Source organism: Cydia fagiglandana, chromosome 19 (assembly GCF_963556715.1).
Source record: "Cydia fagiglandana chromosome 19, ilCydFagi1.1, whole genome shotgun sequence".
Lineage (NCBI taxonomy): Eukaryota > Metazoa > Arthropoda > Insecta > Lepidoptera > Tortricidae > Cydia > Cydia fagiglandana.
In genome coordinates, this window is record NC_085950.1 from 9,137,518 (window position 1) to 9,164,619 (window position 27,102).

Here is a 27,102-nt window from a genome sequence, read left to right on the forward strand (position 1 = left end):
ATTTGGTATACACATGTAAGTCTATAGCCCAAGGACATACATGTAAAGTAAATAATAGAAATTCAAATAAAGGGGTTACTTTTGAGATGAATGATAAATAGAAGAAAAAAAAACTATATCTTGTTATAATTAATATAAGAGAATTAGAATAAGAATTAATATAAGAGAATTTTGTTAGAATTTTAATTAGTATAAGATAGATATGTATATTGTCATGTTATTTTCTCGAACTCCCCATCGGCATACAAACCTCCTCAAGGTTTTGCCCACGATGGGTCTTGTAATAATAATGTACTTTATTTAGCTTATTGTTCAATAAATTAAAAATATATATATATATATATATATATATATATATATATCATATATATCAAATGAAGGGGCTCATTGTAAGAATCTCAGATATATTTTTTCATAATTTTAAAATAAATAGTTCAGAAGTTATTTAAGAAAATACGCAAAAATGACAATTCTCCTCCCCCCTTATCTCCGAAACTACTGGGTCTAAAATTATGAAAAAAATACACATATTAGCTCTTTTCCTATAGATGACAGGAAAACCTATTAGAAATGTGCAGTCAAGCGTGAGTCGGACTTAAGTACCTAGTTTTCCGATCCCTACGGGTTTTTTTAAAGACATTTTACTCACTTTTCTCTAAAAAAAATATATTGTTAAAAATTGTGTAATGTACAGAACCCTTGGAACGCGAGTGCGACTCGCATTTGGGCGGTTTTTGTATTAGACTTACATACAATAGTTCTTGTAGAAACGAAACGGCCAAGCCACACACTTTTGGTGTAGAGCTAGTAAAGTTAGAGGGCTTGTAGAGTTAGAAGCTTGGCAAGAGATCTGATAACTTTTTGACAGTGCGAGCCTTATGGTTTCGTTTGGGCAACATTTTACATCAAAATGTTTTTGATGGGATTTCACTTCTTTTTGTAAGTTGTTTATGACAATCTTCCATCCCCTAATTTAAAGGGTTGGGGGTGATTTACTATTAAAAATCCTGAAATAAGTATCTGGGGGCATCTGTTACACAATGTACTTCTTACTGATTCCCCATATAAACCCTTCACCCCGTAAGGGTAAACTTTGGGGTTGAAATCTGCCTTCACCCCGTAAGGGTAAACTTTGAGGTTGAAATCTATTCTATATCCTTCCCCATAACAATACCTATCTACATACCAAATTTCAACTAAATCGGTTCAGCGATTATTGATTCCCCATACAAAATGAAACCCCATCTTCATCCCCTTAGGGATAAATTTTTTTTGAATTTATTTGTTGTTTGTGTACTAAAACTATCTTACATACCAAATTTCAGCTTCTTAGAGGACTTCAGGAAGTACCTGGTATTGATGATAATCAAGTGAGTGAGTCAGTGACGAAATCGAAGTTTTTAGATATGAATAAAACCTAAAGTATAAGAGCTATGCAATTGATATGCTTAATAAGTCCGAGAACTTTGTTTATCTGGTATAATCCAACCCCAAGTTATGAGGGTTCCAAAAAACGACGAAGCGCTTCGAGAAAAGGTAGATAGTGCCCTTGCGCTTTTCTCGTCTTGGCGGGGGCACTGCCGTGCCCCCAGATGTTAAAAGATGAGACTACTGTAACTAATAAAGATTTATGTTTAGTTACCTACTATTTTCGCGTAAACTAGACAATTTTTATATCTTTAGTTATTAAGACCCAAAATAATTATTTTTACTTATTATAAATAAATCCTCCTGTTATGAAGTATCAAATATTGTTATTTGTATATGTATAACTCTTAAGTTAAAAACTGTCACATGTCAAAATGATTATTTTTTGCGAGATTAAGTAATACACTGGTAGTGTTCAATAAGGCCCATAATAGGACTTTTATAAAAGGTATATTTTCCAAGAGTATCGTAATATTTTTATAACTATTTTGGTATAATGAAGAAACTTAAATAAATGAGAAACCTATTTGAGTGAGTTTTTCATACTTCATATCCTGTTTTTTTTAAAAAAAACCATTTTAATTTAAGGTGGGCTGTATATAGGCATATACGGCCCACACGGAATATACAATAAGGTAAGTGAGGCCACTTACCTTATTGTATATTCAGGATGTATACCGTGTAATATTGAGCAGTTGGTTTATAATATACATATTATGATATTGACGTTGAATAGGACAGGAGACAGGACATGATAATAGGAACCAGAAATAGGTATAGTTGGTCAAACCAATTTGTCAGTAAATAAAAACAAAAAACTATATTCATCCTTTTCTTTTGGGTGCTAGTACTAGTGTACGTCAAAGATAGTATGATGATTCTCCCTGTCTATGTTTGAAATGAAACAGTCCTTTGACAAACTATGTATAGTAAAAAATAGTTGTGAATATCTTGTACATTTTTATTACAATATTAGTCAAGATAATGAAATATAGCTGGTTAAGCAAATCTTGTCACTAAAAAAAGGCGCGAAATTCAAATTTTCTATGGAACGATATCCCTTCGCGCCTACATTTTTCAAATTTGCCGCCTCTTTCTACTGACAAGATCTGATTGACCTTACAATGTAACCTTATAATGTAAGCTGTAACCTTTTTTGTTTTCTCTTTGTTCGATTTGTTGCGACAATAAATGACTTTTTATTTTTTTATTTTTATTTATTTATTGACCAGCTGTAGGTATTTTTACTTAATAAGATATTTTAATTTCACGTAATGTCCGCATCTAATTTATATATGTGCACGGTAAACAAACAAATGAATGATAAGAAAAGACAGACAGTGTTACTGAGCGGGAGGTGGGGCGAGGGGCGAGGTATAGGTAGGCTATGATAGGCCCTCGAGCGCCGCGCCGGCGACTGACGGACCAGCGCGGCGTATGTATGAATTTCGCGCCTTTTTAACTAGATTTTACTATTACAATGCAAGCTACACACAGAAATTTCTTACTTTCCATAATATGGCTGCGTATATTATTTTATAGTAATAGACTTATTTTTACAGACTCTAATTCAATATTAGATCTTATAGGACAAAAAACGCATATTAATTCTAAAGCATATATCTTATTCTTCTAGCTTTTTAGCTTGCCTATTAACTTATAAATTTAGATATGTTGTTGTGGATTTATTAAACTTTAATTCAATATCGACAAAATAATAAGCTAATTGTAGTTTGACAAAGAAGCGCGTTAAAAAAATTTCTAATAATTTTACATTATAAAGCGTCATACATATTATAAACAATGGAACTTAAACATTGCACTTTAATTCAATATTAAAAAATCATAACTAAAAATATATAAATACCTAATTTATATCTAACGCTCGTTCTAACTTTTCATCATATATAGCATATATGCTTAAAAATATGTCCTATATCAGATAAGTATCACTTTTTCAACTTTAGAATTATCAAAACTTTTAGTGCAAAAATCCGGTCCCACTATTGAGCTATAACGGACAGATAAACAGGGTGATTCAGGAGACGTGAGCAGGACTAACACTGCGCATTTCGTAAATTATAAGCAACTGTTTCGTATCAGTATTAGTGAGGTTAACGTTAATTTTCTGGTCGTGTTGAAAAAAAAAATTAATTTATTTACAACATGCATGGTCACCCTACAATTAGAATACTAAACTACCGATATTCTGTGTCAAATTGAATGTCATCACGGTCGGGTTACTTTTGAAAACTCGTATCTCACTCAAGTTTGACAGTTTATTTTCTTCGTAATCATAATGCTGTCATTACGGTTAAAGAGGTTTTATGTTTATTAATTAAGTCTTGTAGGGTGACCATGATTGTAGAGAATTAAATTTGCCCTCGCCAAAAAGTTAAAAAATAGGAAAAAGTGTGGTTGTTTCACCTAAATACGACGGTGATCAATTAATTATCAGCTACTGAGTGTGCAGGATTAGTCCCGCTCACGTCTCATGAATCACCCTGTATAGGTACTTTCGCATTTATAAAATGAGTTTGTGTTTTTTGTGAGCCAAAGGTTAGGTTTTTAGGTGGCTCCTGTTCTTTTGTGAACCAAAGGGATACCCTCAACTGGGTCACGTTTTATTAAGGTACAAAGTTCGTTCTTTCTCTTTCTAATAAATACGGTTGTTAGAAAGAGAGGTAAACAGTGAAATTGTAACTTGTAAGTATTATAACAAATTAAATTATTTTCAGCAAATATTATTAATTTGTTTTTAAGAAAAAGTGACCATGGCCTCTAGTGCCCCAGGCTGGAATTGAACCAGCGTCCTCTGCTATCGCGGCAGGTTGGTTACTTTTTCTTTGTATATGACATTTATTTCAGTTCGTATAAATTTCAAATAACATTACTTAGCAAATGTTTAATAAAGAAACAATTATTTCATATGCATAGCTACATCAGGAGCGTAATTATCAAGTACTGCGGCCGATGGTTTTGATATTAGGCATTTCACAAACACGCTCACGGCTTGGCTGAGACATTTCATGAAAGGGTCGGCTTCGATTGTTTCTGAAAAGAAAAAATAAGTTATTGGCAAAAAAAAAAACATTTTTGGTACAAGCATTTATCGCTGACTGTATTTTTCTTTCCACAGACAACTAATACTCATCGAGACAACTCTAAAAACCCGAAACACAATTAATTTGCGTTGTTTTATCACAGAGTTCCTATGGCCACCTCCTGTCTCCATCATCAGATCAGCTCGATGGTACCATAATATTGCATTGTCACCCGACTTACATATGTATGTAAATTTTCAGCTTCGTGGTCGCGTAGTTCATGCCTTGAAACCCTCGCAACGCTCAAGATCCCACATTTCGTATCACTCGCTACGGTCGTGGTTAAATTTTTGAACCTTTCGCTTGCTCGGGTATCAATAGCACGAGGAGTTAACAACTTTGTCCACATGTAAAACAAATAAATTATTGCTAGTTCCTACCTTTCAAACCATCTGTATCCATATGCATACACCCAATGAACGAAGTGACGGTCTTAATAGCACAGGTATACATGTCCGATTCCATTTCTCCCGACTTGACATCTTTCCCGCACATCCTCTTCAAAATCTCTTTCATTTCTTGACGTAAAATGTTCAACTCTTTGGGTTCTTTTTCAGTATTTTTGCTAGGGTTGTCTATTGGTAGTAGGGATATATATATGTTATTTGATGTTGGGTTGTCCATAACATATATATCTTTTTTGCTCGGGACTATTGAGGCCTCAATTATGGCTATCGCACCAAATATGATCGCGGCAGATGTGATGAACTTCATATTGTAAATTATCTGAAAGAAAAAGTATCTCTTTAACAAAAGTTGTTAGAGTCGGGCCAAAAAATGTCTGTAACACTTGCACTGCGTGGGCTATGAAATCCGCTGCAGACTATTCTTGGTCTGACTCTAACTTCAGAAGATGTATAAAGCCTAGTAAAAATCGTACAGTCACCTGCATTAATATGTTACTCTCCGAAGGCCGCAAAAATATGTGACACGCTCTTATTGCGCTACAAATAAAATCGTGTCAGATATTTTTGCGACCTTCGTTGTGTAACATATTATTGCAGGTGACTGTACTAGGCTTTACTAGTATCAGAGATATAAATATGTAACTCCGTATAAGATAAATAAAGTCTAAGAAAAAAACGTGCCTCGGAAATCAAGAAAAAGTCATTCTCGAATAGATGGCGCCATTACTTTTGGCCTATTCTCGGCTAGATGGCGTTGACGACATCGTTTAATATTTAACAATTCTGACACATATCAGTGAAAGAACATGGGTCATATGGAACAATAAAAATTAAAAATCATTTATCCGTAAACATATTTTGATTAATTTATACATTTTCAATTTTATTTTAAGTTTTAATCGTGTGTCGATAGATGGCAGTAAATATACCGTGACTACAAAATTTACTTTGGCAATAGCCCTCTATACTATCTATTCTCTTTGCTAGTATTAATAGTGCCGATTAACAGCCGAGCTGTGGTCGCCGAACTGTCAAATGTCAACTTATGACAGCCAACATAATACAGATGTAATGCATAATTGTTTTCCATCGTATTTTCTCGGAAGCGTTCGTATTAGTCACTTCAGTCAACCTCAGTACTTTTTGTACCGAGACTGACTGAAACAGCAAGCCACGCTCGTACGTTTCCGTGAAAATATGATGGAAAATAATTATGGCGAGCCCGACTATCAGCTGTCAAAGATCAGCCGAGACAAATTCAATCTTCTTTTTAGGGTTCCGTACCCAAAGGGTAAAAACGGGACTCTATTACTAAGACTCCACTGTCCGTCTGTCTGTCACCAGGCTATAACTCATGAACCGTGATAGTTAGACAGTTGAAATTTTCACAGATGATGTATTTCTGTTGCCGCTATAACAAAAAATACTATATAAATAAAAAGTACGGAACCCTCGCACTTGTCCGATTATTTTAACATTATGCCACGCTCTGCAGCGGTCGGCAACCTTTTAGCAGCCAAGGGCACATAGTAGTTAAGGCAGTTGACGCGGGCCGCACTTTGTGTGACCTTGTCAGACATTGTTGTTTGACAATATTACATCCATAATAACCAGGGGGGTTCGCGGGCCGCAAGTGAGAGGTCCGCGGGCCGCCTGTTGCCGACCGCCTGTTGCCGACCGCAGCCGCTGTAATCTAAGTGTAAGGCCTGAGTGGACGCTCGAGTTGGGCGTGCAGCGGGGCGGGGCGTGGGGCGTGCATGTTAAACAAATGCAAACGTATAGGAGCGGCCTTAGTGCACGCTGCTCAAATCACTTGTGAGCCCGACGCTACGCTGCACGCCCCGCCGAACGCTCCGCTTCGAGCGTCCACTCAGGCCTTACACTAACACATTTGAATATGTGTAAGCGATCGCTTATTATGGAACAATACGTTGTCAATACCAATTGAGAGACGACATTAACATCGATTGTTTTGACTTTTCCACAACAGTGGTTGCTATTACATGTCTGGTGTTATGAATTGTTGTTGAATTGCATTTTAACCTTTTGAACGGACGGCAATTGACGTCAACGCAAAATCGTGACAACGACGCGAAAGACTGCATTTGACGTCGATCGTTTTTTGATGAAAATCTACTGAAAAACACCCCACTTTTAGGTTGGCATTATTTATTCACAAAACTAAATTTTACCCCCGCGGCGTCAGTGGCACGGCAAATGGATGCGCCGTTTGGCGTTCAAACGGTTACGTTTATTGACCGAACTAGTGTGAAGCGCAGGCGAGGCGACCTCGTTTCAACTTTGGAAATGCTTACATACATGTCCGACTTTAAGGCTGTTCTCCTCTACTGATATCATTTTCTCAACAGCTTTTTGCGAAATTTTTAAATATGTAGGAAAGGCTTGATCCTATGGGAGACTTGGTCACTTAAATTATAAAACCATAATTAATTGCCAATAAATGAAAAATAGGGTAATTCGCCAGTAACTGGCCACTTTTAGTAACTGGCCACCCCAAACCAAACATAAATTCTATTCACCTATAAATAGAATTCATTTTAGTATAAGGTGGCCAGTTACTGAAACCTTATACTAAAATTAATTCTGTTTATAGGTGAATAAAATTCATTTTTAGTTTAGGGCGGCCAGTTACTAAAAGTGGCCAGTTACTGGCGAATTACCCTTACTGTCCTAAAAGGAACCAATTGCTGTAATGTTCTGATTTTGACAAAGTAGTAGAGGTAAAATTTCTATTTTGGATCTATTTTATTTAAATTTAATATAGGTAACATTATAATTTAGGGGACAAGTCTCCCTCAGGATCCAAGTCATCCCAGGGTATCCTATCTCGTCGCATAATAATTGATTGTCATAATGTAATGTTACGCATAAAACTTTTTTCGCATATTTTTTTCTCTAGCTGAAACAGAAAGTATTTTCGAAAATATTTTGCATAGGTTGTGTAGAATAAAGGTTAGGTTAGGTTTTTGTTACAATTTTTCAGAAATATTAATATTTTCAGTACAATAACAATTATGCGAAATGAGTTTTATGCATAACATTACATTAGGACAAACAATTATTATGCGACCCAATATGGACCCTCATCCCAGTCTTCCCTATTAATTTTTTGCCGATTTAGTAATTAGAAAGTTTTCAAAATGGCTGAGCCTACTGTGAATAAAGCTACAGTGAACGGTTTCTTTTCTCAATACACTTTGTTGCATGTTTAATGTTATGAGTATCCGGTTACAGTTTGCGTCTTGGGAAGTCCAACACTTATTTTTGTTGTAAAAGAAACAGATCACAGACAAAACATCCTCTAGACTGAGCATAGTCGCGCTACCCCCGCTGCCACGCATACGGTAATTTTACTCCATGTTCGAGTCGAAAGTGTGTTTGTGTGACGTCCGTGAACTCGTTCGTCGTTTGAACGGACCAATCACGGCACGGGAATTCGCTCACCTCGTCCCGCGCACCCCCGCATTTTTGGCAGCATCGGTTGCATGAAATAATTGCTCTAAACTCCGTCTAGAGGATTCCTAGTCTATGAAACAGATCGAATAGGTATGGTGCTCCCACACTGGGTGCTGTATAACGTTATAAAACATTATATGGCAGGGACAACATGATAAAACTAGAGATGCAACGGACAGTTGTTTGGCCGGATACTGGATAGCGGATATTCTACCTGACCGTCGGCCGAATATTCGGTATCCGGCCGCTAAGATTCGGCCGGCGGAACTTTACTTACATTTCGGGGATTTCAAGTGCGCATTGTGCAGGTTTTGACCTGTTTCCTAGTGCACGCGGACTCATTTCTAGCTTCGAAATGAGTGACAAAATATAATTAATCACTTGGACGTTCTAAGTTTGCAATAAGAATTCGTACACGTTTTCTATAGACAAAAAGGATAGATATGTAGTCCTGTGTGTAGGGGTCCTTTCATAGTAAATTTTGTAGTCACAGTAAATTTACTGCCATCTATCGACACACGACTAAAACTCAAAATGAAAACGTATTAAATTATCAAGAAAATGCATATATATATAGATAAATGATTTTATTGTCTTTATATCATTTTGGTCCATCATTCATCATTTTGGTCATTTTGGTGGTCATGTTCGTTCACTGATATCTATGTGTTAAAATTGTTAAATATGAAACGGTGTCGTCACGCTATCTAGCCGAGCATATTGCAAAGGTGTGTGCGCCATTTATCCGAGAATGACTTTGTCTTGTTTTCCGAGGCACGTTTTTTCCTTAGACTTTATTCATCTTATACGAAGTTACATATGTCTTTGCTATAGAGGTACCTAGTAACAATAGGGTAGTATAATTTAATGAATGACATGAATCAGTCAACATCGGTCCTTTTCCGATTATCTATAGGAAATATAAAGAAAAAAAACAATGAGTACCATAGCCTCCTGGCCTAGTCGGTAGCCCTGCCTACAAAGCAGGAGGTCCCGGGTTCGAATCCTGGTAAGGGCATTTATTTGTTTGTTTATCACAAATATTTGTTCCTAAGTTATGTATGTTTTCTATGTTTATAAGTATTTATATATAACTATATATTATTTAAGTATATCGTCGTCTAGTACCCACAACACAAGCCTTATTGAGCTTACCGTGGGATTAGGTCGATATGTGTAAAATGGACGATATGTATTTATTTGTGTTTAAGGTTCTAGTAAAAAAAGACCATTCGGCGGATTCAGGATTCAAATATATAGGTAAAAAAAATCTAATGCAGCTAAAAAGTTTCTCCTTATTTACGTACAGAAATCCAAAAGATAAGGCGATCCGTCCTACTTCTGGCGGTTAAATTATTAAATAACAATAGAATTATCGAAAATTGTTACCAATTAAAACCTTTATGCAGCTACATTTACATCCCTTATTTAATTTAGTTAAAAATAAGTATTTAAATTTCTAATAACTTACCGTTGATTAATTTAAGTCACACAAGCGTCTACACGCGACGATAACCTTTAGCTAATAAAGAACGGTGTTGCCGTACGCTTTCAAAATGTCTGCAGTGCAGTGTGCAAACATCGTTTGACGAGTGTGTGAAGTCCCTAATCCACATTATAGTATATTCTTGCCAGAGTCATTTTTAAGTTCCCTTCCGAGGTTTTCCCGAGGGTCTATACAGTAGGGGGTACTTCAAAAAAACCGGGCAAGTGCGAGTTGGACTCGCGCACGAAGGGTTCCGTACCATAATGCAAAAAAAAAACAAAAAGAAAAGCAAAAAAAAAAAACGGTCACCCATCCAAGTACTGACCCCTCCCGACGTTGCTTAACTTTGGTCAAAAATCACGTTTGTTGTATGGGAGCCCCATTTAAATCATTATTTTATTCTGTTTTTAGTATTTGTTGTTATAGCGGCAACAGAAATACATCATCTGTGAAAATTTCAACTGTCTAGCTATCACGGTTCGTGAGATACAGCCTGGTGACAGACGGACGGACGGACGGACGGACGGACGGACGGACGGACGGACGGACAGCGAAGTCTTAGTAATAGGGTCCCGTTTTACCCTTTGGGTACGGAACCCTAAAAAGGAGTGTACAGGTTTTTAAATCTTCTCGGGGCAGAGGTGTACGGTTGGAGCCGGTGTACGGTTGGTTTAGGTTTATTTGACGTTCATAAGCGCATTGTAATATGCCTACTTGAATAAATTATTTTTTATCTTTATCTTTTTTAAAAGGTCGGCGGTAAATTGTATAAAGATGACACATGTCACCGTGTCCAAGCTGTTTTAAAAATACCATAGGCTATCTCGAAGCTCGGTAATGTATGATGTGTGAAAAATGAATGTCACCTTTTTGTCCCAAAACCTTAAATAATTCATTTTAAGAAAATACACCGAATTTATGACTTGCAGAGCTTTGCAAGACAGTAGGTGCAACTAAACACTATTTAAAATTTAAGAACAGTAACTAATAGGAACCAAAATCTACATTACAAACATTTTCATACATATCTAGGGATCGGCCCCACGGGCAATAACAGGGGCCAGAGGGCTTACCGCGAACCACGTTCGACGTGTTGCCTCTCTGTCGCACTTGTAAATTCGTACGTAAGTGTGAGAGGGAGGCGACACGTCGAATGTGGTTCGCGGTAGGCCCTCTGTACAGCGGTGTGACACCGCTGCAACGCGATTGGTTGATGAGTTCGCATCACGCGCGCGATTGGTCGCAACTAGTTTCGTTATTTGTAGTTTATTGGCTGGAATTCGTGAGTAGAGATGCAACGGATAGTTGTTTGGCCGGATACCGGATATCCGGCCTGGACACTGGCCGAATATCCGGTATCCGGCCGCCGGATATTCAGCCGACGGAACTATACCTACATTTCGGTTTTTCAGGTGCGCATTCTGCAGGTTTGACCTGTTTCCTAGTAAACGTTCGCACGCACTCATTTCTAAATTCGAAATGAGTGCGCGTGCAAGTCAGTGGATAGATTAAATTGTTTTAAAATAATAAACAAGTACGATTATGACCGTGTCTGTTTCTTAAATCCAATTTGTTTACTCCGAAATCAAGCAATGTTACTATCCGGTATCCGGCCGGATAGAAGGTCACTATCCGGTATCCGGCCGGATAGTAAAATAATGGCCGGATAGGCCGGATACCGGATAGTAACCGGATATCCGGTGCATCTCTATTCGTGAGTAACACCGCTGAACTAGTACCATTTTTAGTGCCCGTAAGGCCCGTCCCCAAATATATACGTCAAAGATTACAAAGCAATAAAAATAAATAACACTTTTTATGGAAAATTCAATACAAAATAACCTAATTTCAATTCCTAGTTGCCCAGTGCTGAAAGCTACCTAAAAAACTTCGAAAAATCAGATTAATCCGGATATATGGCAACACAGCACCGGTTATTTCCCGTCTGTCCTTTCAACTATACTTACCGCATTGGCATTAGCGACTGAGGTCATAATACCATCTCTTTCACTCTTGTTTAATCTGAACAAGAGTAACTGAGATAGCATTATGATCTCAGTCGCCAGTTGTTATAGAACTCTTAAGCAATAGAGTTCAAACTCTTCCATAAAAATGGAGAACCTACTTCTGGGAACAGTTTATAACAGCAATACTGTCATCCCTTTTACTCTTTTCTGGTCTTAGCAAGTTTAAAAGAGATAGTGCTATTGACGATACTATAACTGCCAACAGTTGTTGGCTCGGGTTACTTTAAACAACGTTATCGGGAACTAAGTGCTGATTCGACTTGTTTTAACGGTAACTGATGACATGACGACTGTTGTGAAAAATTATTAAGTCATCACACAGCAGATAGGTAGAGTTAGACCAAGAATAGTCTGCAGCGATTTTGATAGGCCACACAGTGCAAGTGTTATTTATACGTCATAATTTCATAGAAGTTTGACTTTTAAAATGACACTTGCACTGCGTGGGCTATCAAAATCACTGCAGACTTTTCTCGGCCTGACTCTAAGGACTTAATACTTACTTTGGAATTCTTATTTCCATGCAACTTTTACCGGTGTGTGTAATTTCATTCGTTCATCATACATTTTTTCATCTCTCTACAAATTTCGAGAACCATCAGGTACAGGTTTTTGTCTATCAAACAAGGAAAAACGCAAAATTGATTTATTCGATTCAAGGAATATTATGGTTCCGTCACACAGGCGCGTTTTCCGGGCGGGGAGTGAGCGTTTTTAGGGTTCCGTACCCAAAGGGTAAAACGGGACCCTATTACTAAGACTTCGCTGTCCGTCCGTCCGTCCGTCCGTCCGTCCGTCCGTCCGTCCGTCCGTCTGTCACCAGGCTGTATCTCACGAACCGTGATAGCTAGACAGTTGAAATTTTCAGAGATGATGTATTTCTGTTGCCGCTATAACAACAAATACTAAAAACAGAATAAAATAAAGATTTAAATGGTGCTCCCATACAGCAAACGTGATTTTTGACCAAAGTTAAGCAACGTCGGGAGTGGTCAGTACTTGGATGGGTGACCGTTTTTTTTTTGCTTTTTTTTGTTTTTTTGCATTATGGTACGGAACCCTTCGTGCGCGAGTCCGACTCGCACTTGCCCGGTTTTATATGTTAAAGCGGCGCGCCCCGCACACGCCCCGCCCGGAAATCGCGTCTGTGTGTGCGCCCGGTAATCCTATCATATTCATAATTGTCCTATGTAATACAAATAAAGTATAGCAATTTTAGATCTACTGAACCTAATTTATCGTAAAGAAATCTACGGAACCTACAGCTTGGCAAAAAAGAGTAGAAATTAATAAGCGGCAACACTGTAGTGTCGTCCCGTTTTCTTATATACAGTGTGGAAAGATAAGTCGGGCCCTGGAGCGAAACTACCTTAAATCCTTAAGCTGGCTAATGTTACTTAAAGGAGACATTCCTTTATTTTTAAAAAGAAACAACTGCATTCAAAGATTTTCTAAAACTCGGTTGCTTCGCCCGGGACTCGAACCGACTAAAATTTCGAAAAAATAAACACTCGCAATTTTATTCTACTAGTCGATACAGTTTATGTGTATGATAACATTTCTCCGAGAAACATTAGGTCTTACACTCGTCTGTCGTATAAAATATCCATAAAATCTAATATTTAGTAATCAAGATTTTTTTAGACAAGCCAAATTTAAGAAAAAAAGAAAAATCTTTAAATGCAGTTTTGTTTATTTAAAAAAAATAAAGGAATGTCTCCTTTCAGTAAAAAGAGCTAGCTGAAAGATTTAAGGTAGTTTCCCTCCAGGGCCCGACTTGTCTTTCCACACTGTATATTGGTTTGAAAGGGACGGCGCTGTTGCCCTGCCAAGCCGAGTGGCGCTATCTCAAAAGAAAATCCATTGCTAATTTATACTTTAGTTTCTATAACTGAGAATTCCATTTTCAAAATCATTTGTTTTTGAGATAGCGCTTTTCGGCTTAACAGGGCAGTATAGTGTTGCCACTTTTAGGGTTCCGTACCCAAAGGGTAAAACGGGACCCTATTACTAAGACTTCGCTGTCCGTCCGTCCGTCCGTCCGTCTGTCACCAGGCTGTATCTCACGAACCGTGATAGCTAGACAGTTGGCATTTTCACAGATGATGTATTTCTGTTGCCGCTATAACAACAAATACTAAAAACAGAATAAAATAAAGATTTAAATGGGGCTCCCATACAACAAACGTGATTTTTGACCAAAGTTAAGCAACGTCGGGAGGGGTCAGTACTTGGATGGGTGACCGTTTCTTTTTTGCTTTTTTTGCGTTTTTTTTTTGGCATTATGGTACGGAACCCTTCGTGCGCGAGTCCGACTCGCACTTGCCCGGTTTTTGAGATAGCGCTTTTCGGCTTAGCAGGGCAGTATAGTGTTGCCACTTTTTAATTTCTACTCTTTTTGCCAAGGGGCTATTCATAAATTACGAAATTCTGGACATCGGATGACGATAGCATGACGTAGGAGGAAACGGGGTCATTCGAAGAATGATTTTAGGGGGGGGGGTCAAAAATCGTCAAAAATAGATGACGTAATTTATGGGCAGCCCCCAAGCTGTAATTCGTCTTAAGTGATTATGATTAACCAAATTCATGACACTATGTCGCGAAACGATACCAAACGATGTCGAATGACGCCCTCTTCCTGCGAACAATGGGCCATAAATATAATCATTTTGGACCACGTCAGGTCATAAAATGTGGGAACAGTACGTCGTATGTTGCGCTCTCTGTCGCACCAGCGTCCTACAGGAAGTCTGGGCTATAACCGCGAAAATCGAAGTTCGCAAGTTGCGGGCATTTTTCTCTGTCACTCTAATTACGCCTTCATTGGAGTAAACGAGAAAGATCCTCGCAATTTGCGAATTTCGGTTTTGGCGGTAGCCTCTCTGTATTGAATAGAATAGAAGAAGCTTTATTCAAGAAACATGACACGTAAAGAAGCGACTTATTATTAATCGTCACTATTCAGTGATCTCCACCACAGAATAAGTAATAGTATCCTCTAGCCGCCCAGAGACCTATAAAAAGTCTCCTGTTCCATTCTAATTTGAACTTTGTGTTGACAGAATAAAATTTCATTTTGCTTGGCAAGGTTTGACGTATGGGCGGCTAGAGGATATAGTCGACGTCAAAGATATGCTTACACTTTTGCACCTGACTCCTTTGTAATAAGGCGAAAAGTGTAAACATATATTTGGCGTCGACTGTACTACCGTACAGAAAGGACACTTCCTACGAAACCGAAGTTTGACAGCAATTCAGGGTCGAATTATAATATCCCTTTCTAACTTATGGCACTGTCCCTTTCGGATATTTAGGGTTGTCAAAATTCAAGTAATTATCTTATCTGTGGTCGTGCACGCAAAGGGTCATCAAGTTGTGTCAACCCTAATATTTGCTCGGTGCAAAGCAGAGCCGAACGGAGCCGAGTTTGCCCGAAGTCAGGAGTGTCTCCCCACTGTCTCCACTCGGCTTTAAGACGGAAGTGGACGGCCGCGCTAAATCGCCTTTTTATACAAATGTGGTCCCGATTTTCTTTCTTGGATATTAAGCAACCCCGATTACAATTTACATCAAAAAAATTAATGGCTCCAGTTCTATCCATCCTTGGCTCCTAAGGACTAAGGACCAATCCTGCCAAAGGAAATCTTCGCTTCACGAAGCGCCGGCTGCTACTACCACTATCTGGCCTATTTACTAGGGATGCCACGAATATTCGGCAACTATTCGGTATTCGGCCTATTCGGCCACTTTGCCGAATATTCGGTATTCCTGCTATTCGGCCGAATACCGAATACCTGTTGCACTTAAAAAGAAAAATTACACAAAAAAATAACCAAAAACTAGGTAAGTATTGTATTCTTGGAAAGTTAGTTAGTTATAGTTCGTTTTTTTTAGCATTAGAAAGAACTTCGCAGAAGTAAGCTTGTGGTTCCAAAACCGGCACTTTTAGCGGTAATAATTTGAAGTAAATTATATGTATTGACCATGCTACATTAGATAATTCAATAATTATTAACAATTAAAGAGCCTGATAAAAACTGCACGCTTGCTTCTGTGGAGTTCTTTGTAATGCTAAAAAAAACGAACTATAGTTAGTAGTAGTTAGTTAGTACCATGGTACTAGTACATTTTGAGCATTTGTTGATTACAGAATATTTTATTTTTATCATGGGTCTGATTTGATTGACTCTAACTACATTACAGTGGAACCTGGATAATTGCAATCTCAAGGGACCGGCCAGTTTTTGTCAATTAACCAGGTTTTTCATTTAAGCAGGTCGTTTCAATTAACGAGGTACAAAAACTCGTTGTGTCAATTATAGAGGTTTTCATTAATAGAGGTTGCGTTCTGACAAATTTCTTTTATGGAGGTGCAAATAACCATTTAAACTGATTTACACGCTTACGTTCTGGGTTTCTGGTTTATCAGCGAACTGTTATACATGGAAGTATTCTGTCCGCTCAGTTATGACCCAACGTAAACTATTCGATTGTAGGCGGTGCTTACAAACTATTCGATTCGCAACTTCAGTTCGTCCGAGATGACAGTCAGTGACGGATGGCTAAATTGATTTATAAAAACAACGTTTTTTGTAATTAAAAATGTCTTCATGTGTCGTGAAGTGGTGCAAAAGTTATTTTAGTTCATACCAAGGATAGTGGAATCACTTTTCACTTCTAGTAAACAGATAACTTCAGTAAAATTTGGAATAAACATGACGATTTGTTTTCAATACTACCGTGCTAAGCTAAAACGTAACAACTGCATACGACTTTCATAACAACATATGACTTTTTAAATTGCGAGGATAATAGGGATGGTGTTATGCCAAATGAAGTAACTATTTTATTAACTTGTGCTTGGTTTAGGTATTTTCTATATAATTATAAATGTAGTAATGAATTCTTTCATACAGATTTGGATTTTCCTTTTTATTTCATGAGATGGAGCTGTAAAAAAACTACCTAATTATTTCAAATTAATAATCAAATTTGATATTATGATTTTACATGACTTTCCATTCAGATTCCCACAAGATGCTATTCGCAGAGAACTATGGAAAAAAGCTGTCCAATTAGAGAGACATGAAATTAAGTGGATGCCTGGAAAGATATCTAGAATATGTTCTATTCATGAGATATAACTCGTGAGATAATCATATACCCGGTCTCCTATATGTAGATACACTTCCACTGAATTAATTTAACAAATAGGTACAGACATTATCTGAAAATTTTGATCATTTGAATCCACCCTCTACCGTCACATATATGTAGGTTCTCTCTCAAGCCATTTCTGTCAGTAGAAAAGAGCAGCAAATTTAGAAAATGTAAGCGCGCGAACGGGTGTGGTCCCATACAAAATTTTAATTTTGCACCTTTTTCTACTGACAAACTTGCTTGACCGGCTTTATACATATAAAATAATTCCATTGGAACTGAAAGTGGGGATTTATTGTGACTCCGCCTATTCAAATATTTTTGACCCGATTCGTGTATAGCCAGTCCGAATTCTAAGATCAAGTTTACGATACATTTACAATGGCGTACTTGATCTTAGAAAAACGGACAGACTATACCTGAACGTGACTTCGCAGTGCCATACAAATTAATAATAAAATATACAAAATACTTATTATAGCGGAATACATTTATACAACAATGATATATTTACTTATATTGAGTTAGTCTGTCATTTCATAACAACATTTTAACTAGTTATCTTTTAATCTTCATTAAATTATTATACGTGAATTATTTGACTGGTTCTTCAATGTATGGCATAAACCTATCCCTGTCCAAGTCATATTCTAATCAAATATGAACCGCAAACTCTCAGCGGCCAGTACGTACAGCAAGAAGGTTATTAGCGGATTAATGTCGCTGATTGGTAGTTATTGACATTATAAGCATTTCATCTACACTTAGCTATGTACCATTAGTGTAATAAAGATGACTATTATTTTGTATACCAGCTTTGATTACAGGCTCTGTAAACTCGTCGTCTTATTTAAATGTAGGCGTAATTTTGTATGTGTGCTAATTTGGCCCGATAATTTGAACGGTAATGTTCCTAAAGGCGGTTTCCATACTAAATATATGCGTTCACTGTGGTTTATATATTGCTTCTGTCTATACTTGCACTTTTGCACTACATTAATTATTTTTTTTATTTAGACTTTTTACTCGGACAATACATTTCTTGTTCATATATTTCCCTAATTCCTTTTTTTTTGTGTCCGTTTGCCAGGTGGCAAAGGCCTCCTCCAATCTTTATGTTGTTGTTGTTGTTCTTGTTGTTTTATATGTTGTTGTTGTTTATTTCTTTTTCTTAAATGGAGGGTGTTGGTCGTTTTCCCCCACGGGGACCAGCCGGCTTGGGGGAGGTACATTAACATTAATTACAGTACACTTTATTTTCTTATCATTTGGGTTTAAAAAATTCTCTTGAATTGTAGAAGAAAATTTTATTAGAATGTAAAAAGCATACTTTGTTTTTTATTGATCAAAACTATTTCACCTACTACAGGCTGTGATAGATACCCAATAAATAAATAAAATTCTGGATGGAGATATAAATAAAATGATAATTGCTATTAAAATATTGTTTCTGCTGTCTAACTACATTATTTTAATTACAGAGGTAATAAGCAAGACTCGTTTCAATAATAGAGGTAAAAACAAGAGCAAAAATAACGGATTTTTTTAGCACAGTGTCAATTATAGAGGTCTTAAGTTGCGATGTGGTCAATTATAGAGGCAAAATTATGAAAAGCACTAAAATCTGAATTGCAATTATAGAGGTTCCAAAATTTCAATTATAGAGGCCTTTTGGTCTCAAGGGACCGGGACCGGACTTTTGGTTGCAATTATTGAGGTTTTCCATTTATCCAGGTGCCAATTAACCAGGTTTCACTGTAATTGATTCTGTTCAACATAAAAATATATGTTAGCAAACGTTGTGATTTGTCGGCGGACAGTTTTCATAATAATTGTGACTCAAAATGTTCGCATTTCATGCCGAATATTCGGTATTCGGCCGAGAGGTGGGGCCGAATATTCGGTATTCGGTATTCGGCCATATTCACTATTCGGGGCATCTCTACTATTTACACAGATATGATAGATTATTTAAATGGTATTAGTTAGTACGATGTGCGTGGTAAATACATGGCGTAACATGAGAAAACCGAATAATTTTAACCACGCATTTCTGAGGTCAAAAGAAGGAAAAAATTTAATATGGGTTTAGGTCAATATCGCCAAAAAAATTTTTTTTTGTTTTGTTTATAAATTTTTTAAATGTATTTGTACATAATAAATAAATGTTATTGCTAAACTTATCACTTGATTGATTTTTACTTTTTTTTTTCGTAAAACCTACTTTTTGAAAAGTGTTACTTGTCACTTTTTGACATCTACCAATAAGGCTATTAAGACTACGTCCCATAGCAGCAACATCACCATCAAAAAGGCCTCTTACACTTTGTAACAATAAAATCTTGTTTTTTTTTTAATTAATATTATCTCTGAAACTAGGCGAATTTCAAAAAAGTTTATAGGACAATTTTGTCTCTAAATATGATCAGGAATACGCTGTTAAAATTATTCGGTTTCCTCATGTTACACCGTGTACAAGCGACAACAACACACGGTGTGGAAGTGTAAACTGTACTCATGGGACATCTCGGGCGAGACTCGAACTCGCGACTCCAGACGGATACCAGTCCGCCGCTCGACGCTCGACCAACTGAGCAACGAGCTAAGCGAGTCCGAGTCTCGCCCGCGATAGCGGAGTCAGTCAACTTTTCATTTATTTCTAAGTATTGAAAGAAAAGTAGTCAGTCCGCGATAAGAGCGTGTATTAAAAACAGGACAAGTGCGAGCCGGACTCGCCCATCGAGGGTTCCGTACTTTTTAGTATTTGTTGTTATAGCGGCAACAAATACATCATCTGTGAAAATTTCAAGTGTCTAGCTATCACGGTTCATGAGATACAGCCTGGTGACAGACAGACGGACGGACAGTGGAGTCTTAGTAGCAGGGCCCCTTTTTTACCCTTTGGGTACGGAACCCTAAAAATGAAATTTTTGACAAAAAAACTTATTTCATAGACTAAGTACTATTGTGATTTTTTCCTGGCTACTAAATAGTAACGCAGTAAATGACTAAAATGTCTGACCCAGGTAATTTTGCCAACAGACGCAGCAGTCCTCGCCCCGCTCGACCCCCAACTCTTCACCCCGCTCTACCAAGAGCCCACCGCTGCCGGGCTCCCAGCCTCAGCCTACAGCACCGGAAAGGTACAGTTACCGACCCAGTGAAGCGAGTTCTTATGGTTAACTAAGGGCACAGAATATGGGCCAGTTGCACCAACCACATTTGACAGACTGATCAACGTCAGCCGGCGCGCCCCGGCGCTTACTGTGAAACATTCCATACATAAAAATTTAGCGAACTCTTTAATGATACGAACAGTTTGGTTCAACCGACCCTAAGAGTTTAGATGATGCGAGAACTCGCATGCGAGTTTCATTACATTGCGGGTTTTGATCGGCCGGTTGAATAGGATGCAACCAACAGTCCGCAATGTAACTAAAATCGCATGCGAGTTAGCGTACCGTCTAAATCAGCCCTTACTGTGAAATCAGGACGACTTGTGTAAGATCTCTCTAGACCGAGTTTAGAGCAATTATTTCATGCAACCGATGATGCCAAAAATGCGGGGGTGCGCGGGACGAGGTGAGCGAAGTCCCGTGCCGTGATTGGTCCGTTCAAAGACACGGACGTCACACAAAGACACTTTCGACTCGAACATGGAGTAAAATTACCGTATGCGTGGCAGAGGGGGTAGCGCGACTATGTTCAGAGTGGAGGATGTTTTATTGTGGATCGATATTATATTTTCCTCATCATTTTTTTTATCAGGGAGACGAGCACCCGTGGGACGGTGCGCAGCGCGCCGCAAACGCCATCTCTCGGTGAGCGAGAACGCATTGACATGACGCACAGCCTTGGTAAGATCCGTTCCATACTATAGCCATGATTCATATAGGGACCGTGCGCGTTGGAGGGTCTGCCATCTTGTGGCCTGTAAAGGAAACATATGAATGAATGAAAACAATGAAAACATTTATTTTCAGGCAACTATTGGCCCATAGATAAATACCTTAAAACTAGCATACATATTAATACAAAATATATCTTAAAACTAAAAACACAATTATGGCTGCGATGCAGTTCGCAACCCCGCAGTGTCAGGGAGCCGGCCGCGGAACATATGTGCACAACTGCACTACATTATATAAAGTGTAGTTTTTGCACAGTGTAGTTTTTCCTTGATCAGCACGGACGCTGTAAAGGGTTCGAAACGTCGGGATGTAGTATTCAATATACGCGATATAATCCGTTTCAATAGTTTTATTTCATGAGTAACTATCGTGGTAACCGAAGACAGTATTTTGTGTGTGTAGTTAAATGGGTAGCGAGCCTATGAGCCTATTGGACTGAAAAGCTAGAAATTAAAATCATGTAATCCAAAATCACGCGTGACGTGCACGTTTTTGGTAACTAATCTTGGTCTGGTTGACGTAACTGGTGACCGAAGAGCTGGCGGCTACCTCGCACAACGTATCAGCATTGCGATACAGCGGGGAAATGCCGCCAGCATCCTTGGTACAATGCCTCAGGGGACTATTTTCGATTTAAGCTAGTTATTAATTTCGTTTAGTAGTACAGTCATCAGCAATAGTATCTAGTACAACTAGGGCCGCAAAAATATGTGACACGTTCTTATTTGGAGCGCAATAAGAGCGCGTCATATATTTTTGCGGCCCTAGTTGTGTAAGATACTATTGCTGATGACTGTACCACTGTATACATATTGTATGTAAATAAATTATTTAAAGATATTAGTTACATTCGTATTTGAGTATGTATTTATTGTTCACAGGAGGCATGGAAAGTATGGGAGGCGACGGCAGGAACTTTCATCAAAACCAAAGACCAACTACCAGTAAGTGCAATTGTACCTACATTTGTGTCGCTTAGCTTCAAACTCGGGTAAATCCATTCGACCCTCTCAGCAAATATCTACCCTATTAAATTACCTTTTCTTGATACCAAAATCGCATAATCTGACAGATGGATTTACCAGAGTTTGAAGTTAAGCGACTCATTTCATTCTGCTGTCAGATATTTAAAGTATGATTTCGTGAAATGATGACGAAAATTCTCTTATTACAAATGTAAAGTGAATAGGGAATATTACGCAAAACTCTGCGTAGAGGGCGTCACTAGGCCAATCACATGGCCTACCGTGAAACACGACAGTCAAAAGTTTCGGTTTCTGCCTCTCACTCTTGCTTATTCGATCGATAGAGAGGCAGATAATGAAATTTAGATTTTCGCGTTTCGCGGTAGGCCATCTGTAAACAAACCGCCTTAATGCATCAATGTTATAGTGAAAACTTGTCATAAAACTGTTTAAGGCCTAGTATGTATAAGGTACTCTATGGTTTACTAAACAAATTAGTGCTGCACTCTGGGGGCAGAACATTGCTCAAAAATAAAGTTACTAAGACCCACTTGCACCATTCTACTAACCCGGGGTTAAGCGGTTTGACCGTCAACCGAGTGTCAAATTGTACTGGTAACCATGGTAACTCCAGATTTAACCGGTTAACCCCGGATTAGTGGAATGATGCAAGTGGGCCTAAGTATACTAGCTCATGTTAGCTTAAACCAGTGGTTCCTAACCTTTTCAGTCCGGTCACCCCTATGACTAACTAGGGAACCTGATTTTACCCCTCCTCCCAATGGTAATATAAAATAAATCGTGTACGTTCGTTGTATTGTTATATTAGGTTAGCTTATTACCCCCGCAAAATACCAGGTTTACCCCCAGGGGGGTAAATACCCCCAGGTTAGGAACCACTGGCTTAAACAGACCACAACGTTTTCCACCACCGAAAAGCGATGGGTGGATTAGGTTGATGGGTGGTGGTGAGTTGCTTGGTTTTGGGTTCAAATGATATTTCGTAAACTTTCATGAAACTACTACTTTTGACTATCAAATCAAATCAAATCAAATATCATTTATTATCAGGCAACTAAGGCCCATAGATACATACCTTACAAACTAACATACATACAATAGTAAAATCTTACAAGCTAAAAAATTATTTAGGCGACACGGTGGTTTTTAGTTGTGTCGCATGTTCTGGTGTAGGATTTGGCAGATTCCCACGGAACCGCCGAAACACCACACCCTTCGGCCAGAAGTCCGCGCTCGCGATGGTTTCCAGCAGCGGCCGCGGCACGCGCACCACGAAAGAGCTGTGCACGTAATGGCGCGATCGCAGCTGGAACACTTTCAGCTCGTAACGGCTCTTCTTGCAAAGATATTCCACCACATCGTCAGCGTCGTCACTATTAATAGTTTCTTTTTTCAGTGGGCATAGACAACCGAAGCCTGCGGAGCGACCTACTGTACGCGGCGGACTCAGTCACTAACGCTATGTCGACGCTCGTTCGTGAACTCAACTCCGGTCAGTTGTATCTTATACTACAGGCCAGGGCACACCGGCTGCGTGTGCGTGCGCGCTGTAATATACAGCTCCTTATGAGAGACGGCACACCGCTTGCGTGACGTGTGCGTGCGCGGTTACTAAATTTTAGCGCATGTTCACGTCTACGCACACGCAGCTGGTGTGACCTGGCGTTAAAATGTTGGAGCCGTGCACGCACACGTCACGCAAGTGGTGTGCCGTCTCTTATAAGGTTCTGTATATTACAACGCGCACGTGAACGTTTACGCACACGCAACCGATGTTCACAGGCCTTACATCAACGCTTGCGGCTTTTAATTTTGGATCTAAAACAGCTGATGACTTTAATGCGTGTCGAATGTAGCCCCTGCCGGTAATAAGTATAACACAATTGTATAGAGTCAGACCGAGAAAAATCTGCAGCGATTTTGATAGCTCACGCAGTGCAAGTGTCATTTTAAACCTCAAACTTCTATGAAATTATGACGTATGAATAACATTTGCACTGCGTGGGCTATCAAAATCGCTGCAGACTTTTCTTGGTCTAACTATTAATAGTGTTAAGTTTTTTTTTTAATCTGAATTTTGTGTGTTTTCGGTCAGCTTGTTTCAATGTTTGTGTGTTTTCATATTTGACCCATTTACATTTTATACATTAAATAAATGATATTTAATAAAAATTATAGGGTTTCGTTAGGATTTTGATAAATTCTTAGTAGATTTTTTTGAATACTTAAACACCTATGATAGTAGTTTTTGCACACTATCTACCTCGTACGGCCCAGTGTTCCATATTTGGAACAAATATCAAATTGGCAGTGAACTTTCAACAATTAAACTAAGGGTTCAAAACAACCAAATTTAGTAACAATTTGGGTCCTAGGAGGATTATATTCTAGTTTCGCTTGTCCTTTTTACCTTAACTTCTGGTATGCGAAGATAAAGTACTTGTTTTTAAATTTTTATTACGTCACTGATTCTTGCTTTCTCTTTTTATATACCTATTTAAGTAATGTTAAGAATATATACCTACGAGATGAGCCGTAACACAAGGACTATAGAGTCAGACCGTTAAAAGTCTGCAGCGATTTTGATAGCCCACGCAGTGCAAGTGTCATTTTAAACGTCAAACTTCTATGAAATTATGACGTATAAATAACACTTACACTGCGCGGGCTATCAAAATCATTGCAGACTTGTCTTGGTCTGACTCTATTAATCTTTAAATTATTTTAGTCTTTATACGTTTTACCAAAAATGATCCCAAAGTTTTAAAATCCCTCAATAAAGTATTCTTTATGAAACATGAAAACGATTTGTTCCTATGAATTTAGTAAGACTAGTGAGAGTGACGTCACTACTTACCGATTTAACCCTTTACCGCCTTGACATAGTTTTAAGAATAATTTGCATGCTGTCATGAGATAGCGGATTAAGGTGGATCATTACTAACCTAAAGTTAAGACCTGTAACTAACCCTTTTTCTGCAAATAAATATGAATCTGAATCTGAATCTGACATTTCAGCAAAAATGACAATCGAATCTCAGTCTTATCGAAAATAGAACACATGTTTGAGGTGCCATATGTGGGAAATATATATCCCTGCGTAAATCATTAAAAGCGAAAATACATGTTTAAGCTTGTTTCTTCCGAGTATATCTGTAAAAATAGTTTCATGTTGTAAAATAAATTTATCTGTGTTAAACTTGCGTATTGTCGATAAAAATTGCAAATGTCTAATGCCGACTGTACACACTCGCCGAGACATCCCGAGACTGGCCGAGAACGAGTGTGTACGTACTCCTCCCTTCTCGTCTCGCGCCTCTCCGATTGGATCGGAGGGGTGCCGAGACCAGGGGTCGGAAACCGGTATTTGCTCTATACAAAAATACCGGTTAGTAACGAAATAATTTTCGTTCTTTGGTTTATTATTTCACTTTTAAGGTGGATGTCTAGGGATGGGATGCCGATTATCAGCCAAAAGACAGTGTTTCGTCACTGTGCACGAATTGTGGATTTTCACTATTTCTCCCAAAATACAAAGTTTCATAAGATGTGTTGATATGTGCGAAAACTATAAAAAATACTACATCCAAATCGAGACATGTTCAACTCAACATTGTCTAATTTCGTTATTATCGGAATCCAACTGCAAAATATTGCAATTTCTTGCATTCACGCACACTTACGTACTTAAAGTCACCTTAAAGTCAGTGTCAAATGTCAGCAGATTCGTAATGTTACAGTAAAGTAACCTAGAGGGCGCAGCGGATGAAATGTTTATTGTTGAAAAAAGATTGGAAATTAAATAATATATTCTTGTTTGAGCAACGATTAAGAATTACAAGGCATTCAGAAGCAACTAATGTTTTCGACCATCAACTGTCATGTGCTCGTGGCACCCGTAGCCTCTATTTTGAAAAAAATCAGATTGTAGCTAAGATACATGGTTCAAACCCCGACAATGCCAATTTTTTTTTATTTTATAATTTGTGCATTCTCTTTTGAATTATTTTAAGCGTATGTTATTCTTCGAAACTAAACTTACGTGAGTAAAACATTTTCAGTATTTTAATTATTTTTTAATAATATTATGGGAAGATTTATAAAAGTATTTTTATTGTCCGGTTTTCAAAGGATATAAATAATGATTAAAATAATTTAAAAAAAGTCATGCATGAGGCTAATTAGGATCGCAGAATAGGTACATAAGAAGTCAACTATCGACGAAGTATAGCTGGTCAAGCAGATCTTGTCAGTAGAAAAAGGCGGCAAATTTGAAAAATGTAGGCGCGAAGGGATATCGTTCATAGAACATTTGGATTTCGCGCCTTTTTTACTGACAAGATTTGCTTGACCAGGTATAAAATAAAAGTTTCCAAAATTTTATTGAAATGATATACCTACATGAAATAATCAAATACAACACATTTACTTAAAATAACTTTTAAAATAAGGCATATAAAATTACCAAAAGGATGAAATAAAATAAATAAATAAATACAAAAAGAAATGAGTCTTTGTTCGTGGTTTGAACCCTGTCATGCTGTTCAACTTGTTAGACTTATACTCAATAGCTAAAAGCCACTAGACCATTTGACCATAGCAGACCCGGGCGAAAAATGCCTTCTTATTTAAGTAACCCATTACTGTCAAAAATATCAAGTTTGAATTGATTTGAAATATAATTTTTCATTGTCGACTTATTGACATTCAAACGTTGCGAGCATGTTGTACTTTAAACCATTTGGCAACGTCGCACGGGGAAATCTTCTGAAAATGTATGTCCTTTTATATTTTGATATTTATGGATATATGAGGATTCTTCTACTTATGTTGCAAATTGATTAAATTATCGAGAGAAAAATGCTAATGCAAAGAAAACAAGAAATATCCGTTTCATTTCTCATGATTCGGTTAAATTGTGTTCTAATGTATGGGGAAGACAAACTAATTATAGCCAGCCTTTTATGAATGTAGTATGATACCTTAGGGTATGGTGCGCACATTTACGCACACTAGCGTCCCTTCCCCTCCCCCTGACGCAACCCCCCCTTTTTGCATGAAATATGTCCCGGTTCACAGTTTTTTACATTTTTTGAGGAAAGTATATATTTTA

At 37.9% G+C, this 27,102-nt stretch overlaps 2 protein-coding genes across 2 annotated transcripts in view; one reads left to right on the plus strand and one right to left on the minus strand.

The window, feature by feature from the left end:
* The window catches only part of LOC134674218 (uncharacterized), a 41,707-nt gene that overhangs the window by 5,698 nt on the left and 8,907 nt on the right, over positions 1 to 27,102 (plus strand). The window contains exons 4-7 of the mRNA XM_063532276.1: positions 20,135 to 20,235; positions 20,861 to 20,949; positions 21,885 to 21,947; positions 23,386 to 23,481. Coding sequence (XP_063388346.1) covers positions 20,135 to 20,235; positions 20,861 to 20,949; positions 21,885 to 21,947; positions 23,386 to 23,481 — 349 coding nt within the window. The remainder of the gene's footprint in view (positions 1 to 20,134; positions 20,236 to 20,860; positions 20,950 to 21,884; positions 21,948 to 23,385; positions 23,482 to 27,102) is intronic.
* On the minus strand, positions 4,171 to 9,933 carry LOC134673934 (uncharacterized). The gene is made up of 3 exons (XM_063531975.1): positions 9,888 to 9,933; positions 4,913 to 5,258; positions 4,171 to 4,482 (listed from the first exon to the last, which is right to left on the minus strand). Exons 2-3 carry the CDS (start codon positions 5,244 to 5,246, stop codon positions 4,349 to 4,351), a joined length of 468 nt encoding a protein of 155 aa, XP_063388045.1. The 5' UTR covers positions 5,247 to 5,258; positions 9,888 to 9,933; the 3' UTR covers positions 4,171 to 4,348.